Source organism: Meriones unguiculatus, chromosome 8 (genome assembly GCF_030254825.1).
Source record: "Meriones unguiculatus strain TT.TT164.6M chromosome 8, Bangor_MerUng_6.1, whole genome shotgun sequence".
In the NCBI taxonomy this organism is placed as follows: Eukaryota; Metazoa; Chordata; class Mammalia; order Rodentia; family Muridae; genus Meriones; species Meriones unguiculatus.
The window spans coordinates 58,855,128-58,861,918 of record NC_083356.1 but is presented as its reverse complement, the minus strand read 5'-3'; the positions used below and the strand labels follow the sequence as shown (position 1 = coordinate 58,861,918).

Genomic DNA, 6,791 nt, shown 5'->3' with positions numbered 1-6,791 from the left:
AAGTTTGCATCTCAGTTCACACACAGTATTTAAGGCATGGGGGTGAGTGGCATTTCTCATATACTATCTCCTGTTCCTCTGTACGACAAACTCAGATAGCCAAGTGATTTACCTTTTTCCAGAGTCCATGTAAATGATCATCAATTGTCACATGATGATGTAGAATCTGATATTTGTCAGGACAAACATAAAATCATGGAGTTAGGATGTAGTACTGAGACCCAACACTTTAGTCTTTCATTTTAATGGGTCTAAGTTCTCCTACAACATGACAGAATTATTATTATTTTTTCAAATATTGAGGCTCTAACTCATCTGGCAACTTTTTTTAAAAGATTTATTTATTACTTATATAACATTCTGCCTGTACTATAGATGCCATCTTACTATAGATGGTTATAAGCCACCATGTGGTTGCTGGGACTTGAACTCAGGACCTTTTGGAAGAATGGCGAGTGCTCTTAACCTCTGAGCCATCTCTCTAGCCCCCTCATCTGGTAATTTTTATAGTGATTCCATACTTTCATAGATTTCAGAGTTAAGTTTTATAAAACATGTAATTAAAACAAGATTAAGTTGTGCACATTATTTTCAATTTTATTTAGATCAAATTATGTGATTACTATGAAGAAATTTTTATAGAAATTTGTATTGAAATAGAGATTTAAAGACAAAGTTTTATCATCTAATTATTTTATCCTGAAATAATCAAATGCAAAAGCAATGCATGTCAAATTGCTACACACATGTTGGCACTGTATAATGTATACAAAGGAGTCACCAAACATTTATACTGTTTTATTATAAATAATTGAAAATAATATCTCACTTTTCAAACCCACATAACAAAACAGTAAATAGCATGCCTTTTCCTTATCATTTCACTTTATTTTTGCAATATGAATTGAAAAACAGTATACCTTATCCAAGATTGGTTTTAGAAAACCTATGGGAACAACAATAACAACCACAACCACAAAAACACTCATTTTCTTTCACCTAAGTGAAAGCAATGGTTTTAGAGGGCTAGGCTTAAGAGAGCTGTGAAGGAATCACTAATATTAGAAAAACTCTGTAATGTCTGCTTATACCACTTGTAAGGCAAAATGGCATTTTATGTTGACATTATAAATACAAGAAAAATGTGATGGTAAATAATAAAAACATTTTTCTTAAAACCATGAATAGCTTTAGTCTCCCAAATAGAGAAAAGCCACTAAGGCATTGTGGAGTTATGAAGATTGATATTTTAGTGCTTGTATGTCACAGAAAATCTTCTCCTTTTCTGAGAAAGCAGAACTAATGCTTATATTTAGTTTTCTCATTTCATAGTAAATCGTGTTTGATTAAATTTTTTTCTAATGCAGCCTTGAACATTTATAGACAAAGAACACATCTTGATAGAATACTGCAGTAACAGCAAGTTATCACAAATTCCTGTATTCAAAACTTCACTTATAATAGATTATGCCATGGGGACATCTTAACTAAGGCACTTATAGCAGATAACATTCAGAAATGTCCTAGTCTAATGACTGATTTTTTTGTACTTCTCATATATAAGGAGTTATGCCAATTTTCCCCACTAATATTATTTTACAAGATAGAAATTGCTTGAAGAAATAGAGCCTGGAGAGAAGAAAAAATGTGAAGAATAATATATTCAATCAAGTAGTATAGTACTTGCCTTTGAACACTCATATTTATAGTCATCAGTCGAAGACAGCATTGTATACTCCAGATTAAACAGGTATCGAGTTGAGCATGGATGGGACTAACAAACTATGTACAATTATACTTAAAATTCTCCCATTCTTTGTAGACTTTAAAGTGTAACTTTTATTAAAAAAAACTGGAGCAGGATGCATTTTTTAAGTACATTGTAGTTAATTAACAAAAATTAAATTAGCATGAAAACCCTGGATGAAGAATTAAGACCAACAAACATTAAAAAGGTGGTGTCATTATTGCAAATACATGCAGGGATATCTGTACAACGGGCTGTTCTAACTCAAGCTACATAATGCTTTGCTATAGACTGTCAATGAGAACATTAAGTGCATGCATATTGATTTAAGAACTGGATGGTAAAGTTTCCATTCCTTATATAAGCTCTAAACACACTTGTGTCAGTCGATTTTAATGCAAATGAATACTGTAGCATGACCATTCTTGGTTTTACTTTATATCTTTTGAAAACCGTATTTCCCCAAACTCAGAATCTTTGAGCATCACTGTTATCCAACATACTGTATTGTATCATGGCGTACAAAAACAGATTTACGCTTGAACAGGAGAAAACTGAAATCAATTAGTAAATATTATTATATTTGCTGGAAATGGGCTTCTAAAGACCACTAACATTTAGCAAACTCAGAGGACAAGGCTGTTCTTTATGTCACACTTGTGCAGTGACATCAGCATTATTTGTTAGCAGTATTTTCTAGAATGATACCAATTCACCTCTGCACTCCATCTTCAACAGATTCCTGAAGGCCTGATCTCATTTTTTCATATCTGTTCTTTGCTGATCATTCTTCTTTTTCTTTTATTATAAAACAAGCTGCATTTATCAGCAGGGTGTTATAGGTTCAAAATATGTTCCAGTAGCACTTTGAAGCATGGAGAGCTGAGTCTCTTCCCTTTTTAAAGCATGACAATGAATGGCATTCTCTGGATACAATCCACTCAAACACAGTGACCCAAGTGGAGACTTTCTTGAACTCAGTAGGCTCCAAATCCCTAGTCAAGAATCCTGGTGACATCACAAATCCACTTGCTGCTGGAAGGGAATCAATGCTATTTGTTTCTGGAGCTCCCAAATAGCTTCTCACCTGGGAGCATCCCCAGATTTCTTTGCAGGTTTCTAATATAGGCATTGCACTTTCAAAAGTCCAAGGGCCTGATCATCATGGTTGTAGAACGCAAGGAGTAACTGGGCCCTTTGAAGTAGTGCCACTTTATCCCATTCAGTTTTCCATGATTTTGTCCCGCAGTGTAGAACATTCCATTTAGATTGGAGGGACCACAGGCATCAAACCACCAACCTGAAAAATGAGTCAACAGAAGAGAAAATGAGAAGAAATAGAAGCAAGTCATGTCTAATATTTGAAAATAACTGTCATGGCTGATGAGAGATTGTTCACACTTTTTCTGATTATTTGCAAGCAGGAAGCACTGAAAGAGTATCCTCCCAGGAGACCTGTTCCAAATGGCACTTGTAGAATATGTATAAGCAATCAGAGGGAAAGAAACTCATGAAAACCCACTTCAGTGTAACAGTGTTAGGACTCCCTTGGCACGGTAATTATACAGTCTCTAAACTTAGATTTCAAGATAAAGTCAGGCCCAGTATAAAAGTAGAATTCACCTTAAGTCTATAACTGAGAACAGTGTATTAACAAAGTCAGAAGCTTAGATAACTGTCCCTCAAAAGGGAAGACAAATATTTTCTATTAACTTCATGATTTTGGTAGGAATTAATCCTAAAATTAATTATGTACTTAGTGCCTATAGTGCTCAAATTGTATATGGCCTGTCTATAATTTATAGCAACATGAAAGTGTCTCCAACAGAGGCCATATAGTTAATATTTATCAATACTTCATCTATAGTAGTTCAAATTGTTTTTAAATATAATGGAAGGAAAATTATGCAAAAAAATGATGTGCCCCAATGCTTACACGGTGTGTTAGAATAATTGAACAAGCAAGCTCTTGTTTTCTTAGAATTTCCCGATAAATCATAGTTCTTTTCTCCTGAAGTAACACCACTGAAGTCTTTAGGGAGAGAGTTATGCCAGAGACATTCTAGAATATTTTTATTTGGATACACTTGACCTCTATTTGATTGCAGAGCTGTACCTAAGGGACTAATAGCTAAAGAAGGAGAAAGTTGTCCAGCTGCTGTCTGACAGTAACATGAGCATTGTCTTGCAGAAACTTTAGCAAAAGTTAAATGAAGTAACACTAGTTCTCTTTGCTTTCAAATGGAGAAGGTTAATGCAGCCGAGGTATGTTTATAAAGCCATACCAGGGGCATAACAAGCTGCATTAGTCACCAACCCATCTGGGGAGGAGTAAGGTATGTCTGATGGAGCATGAGAATCCTGTATTCCATGTTGTATATACTCAGCTTGAACATTAACACGGTCCAAACACAAGAAACAAGAAAGCCCTTGTTTGGTACACACAGTGGAACTGTATGATTCCATCTTTCCTTCCTTATAATTAATTTCCCAATACTTGGTCAGTATTTCTAGTAAAAAAAGAAAAGAAAAAAGAAAGAAAATAAAATATTATTTGTATTGCAGAAGATAGTCTCATTTTAAGGAGTTGATTTAACCTGAAAATTTGCTTTAAGGGACCAAGCTGACTCTCTAAAATGAAATTCAACTTCTTTCCCTCGGTGGTTTAATTTCCCTTTTCCTGTGTAATTCCTGAGGTTCTTCTGTCCCCTTAGCCTTGCTCAGTTGTTCAGTCTTGCCTTTGTCCCTGCTTGGGTCCAAAGCAAAAGCTCTTACTCATTAAGGATAGCAGTGAAGATTCACAGAGTCCTCTCTTGAACTGCATTCAGGAACTCAAGCTAAAATGTAAACTTTGTCTTGTTTATAAAATGTTACAGAATTTCTAGGAAAAAACGTATGGAAATAGACAGCACCTTGTCATAACGGGAGAAACTAAAGGACCCAATTATGGAATACCTTCGTCTGAGATTAGGAAAGACAGAGAAAACATGTATCCTGTGATGAAATAAGGCAAACCTATCTCGTGTGCTTTATTTAATGACTGAAAGAAGTGATTGTGATGAATGTGGCATTTTGGAGACAGCCAAAGAAAACCATCAGTGCTGGGATACTGTCAACAGGATAAATAGTCACCTGAAGTCAAGAAGATTGCAGAATTTAAAAACTCAGGCTTTTTTTTTTTCATTACCCTAAGGGTAAATACTTTGTACTTCACCCAGTTGGGCTTGCTAAGCATATGGCATGGAGGGGCTACAGGCTTCTCATTCACTGCCTCTGACAAACTAGTTCTCTTTACAAGTGATTTAGTCCACCGCAAAGATGCTTTAGTAAATATCTCTGTATGAAATATTTGTATGAAATATTCAGCTCCCCCAACCCCATTCAAATGTTGTTGTGCAATATAGTCCACATGACAGTCACGGGTTTCACCCTCACAGAAACCCCATGCAAAGTGAGAAAAATAAACAAAATGTGAGAAGGTCATTACTGATCATGATCAGGAGCACCAAGAAGAAAATAAGGGGCTATGAAGAAAATGACAACTGCATAGTGTTGGAAGAAGCTGATGTTTTTTAAAATTTTTTATTTATCACAATTTATTCACTTTGTATCCCAGCTCTAGCCCCCTCTCTTGTCCCGCCCCAATCCTGCCCTTCCTCCCTCTTCTCTTCCCTCTTCCCCCAGTCCACTAATAGGGGATGTCCTTCTCCCCTTCTTTCTGACCCTAGTCTATCAGGTCTCATCAGGACTGGCTGCATTGTCTTCCTCTGTGGCCTGGTAAGGCTACTCTCCCCTAGGGGAGGTGATCAAGGAGCCAGCAACTGAGTTCGTGTGAGAGAGAACCCATGTTGCCCTTACTAGGGAAACCACTTGGACACTGAGCTGCCATGGGCTACATCTGTGCAGGAGTTCTAGGGGTTCTAGGTTATCTCCATGAATGGTCCTTGGTTGGAGTATCAGTCTCAGAAACAACCCCTTTGCCCAGATTTTTTGGTTTTCTTGCTCTCCTTGTGAAGTTCCTGTGCCCTCCAGGTCTTACTATCTCCCCCTTGTTTCATAAGATTCCCTGCACTCTGCCCAAAGTTTGGCTATGAGTCTCAGCATCTGCTTGAATACCTTGCTGGGTATTCTTTCATGGTAATACCTTGCTGGTAACCTTTCATGGTCCTCTGCGTTAGGCTCCTGTCCTGTTCCCTGTTTTCTCCATCTTCCGAGGTCTATCCCATTTGCCTTTTTGAATAAGGATTGAGCATCTTACCTAGAGTCCTCCTTCTTGCTTCAAGTGTACAGATTTTAGTATGTTTATCCTATATTATATGTTTAATGTCACTTATAAGTGAGTATATACCATGAGTGTCTTTCAGCTTCTGAGATACCTGACTCAGGATGACCTTTTCTAGTTCCCCACCATTTGCATGCAAATTTCATTGTTTCCTTGGTTTTAATTGCTGAGTAGTATTCCATTGTGTGGTATAAATGTACCACAATTTCTGTATCCATTCCTCAGTTGAGGAACATCTGGGCTATTTCCAGATTCTGGCTATTACAAAAAAGCTACAAATGTTGAACAAATGTCCTTGTTGTTTACTTGAAAATATTTTGGATATATGAGCTGGATCTTGAGGTAGCACTATTCCTAATTGTCTGCAAAAGCCCCAGATTGATTTCCAGAATGGTTGTACAAGTTTATATGCCCACCAGCAATGGTGGAGGGTTCCCCTTTCTCCACATCCTCTCATGAAAAAGATGCCAAAACCATACATTGGAAAGCATCTTCAACAGATGTTTCTGGTCTAACTGGATGTCTACATGTAGAAAAATGCAAATAGATCCATACTTATCACCCTGCACAAAACTATAGTCCAAGTGGATCAAAAACCTCAACATAAAATCAGACACACTAAACCTGTTAGAAGAAAAAATGAGGAAAAGCCTTGAACTCATTGGCACAGGCGACAACTTCCTGAACAGAACACCAACAGCACAAGCCCTAAGAGCAACAATCGATAAATGGGACCTCATGAAACTGAAAAATTTCTGTAAA

The 6,791-nt window shown here is 36.9% G+C and overlaps 1 protein-coding gene across 6 annotated transcripts in view; it reads right to left on the bottom strand.

Moving 5' to 3' along the window:
- Nucleotides 1–783: 783 nt before the first annotated feature.
- Nucleotides 784–6,791, bottom strand: part of Angpt1 (angiopoietin 1) — a 255,633-nt gene continuing 249,625 nt past the window's right edge. For all 6 annotated transcript variants that reach the window (XM_060389490.1, XM_021644101.2, XM_060389491.1 and 3 more), the window contains exon 9: nt 784–3,047. In XM_060389490.1, the coding sequence (XP_060245473.1) occupies nt 2,887–3,047 (161 nt within the window). In that variant the 3' untranslated portion in view covers nt 784–2,886. The remainder of the gene's footprint in view (nt 3,048–6,791) is intronic.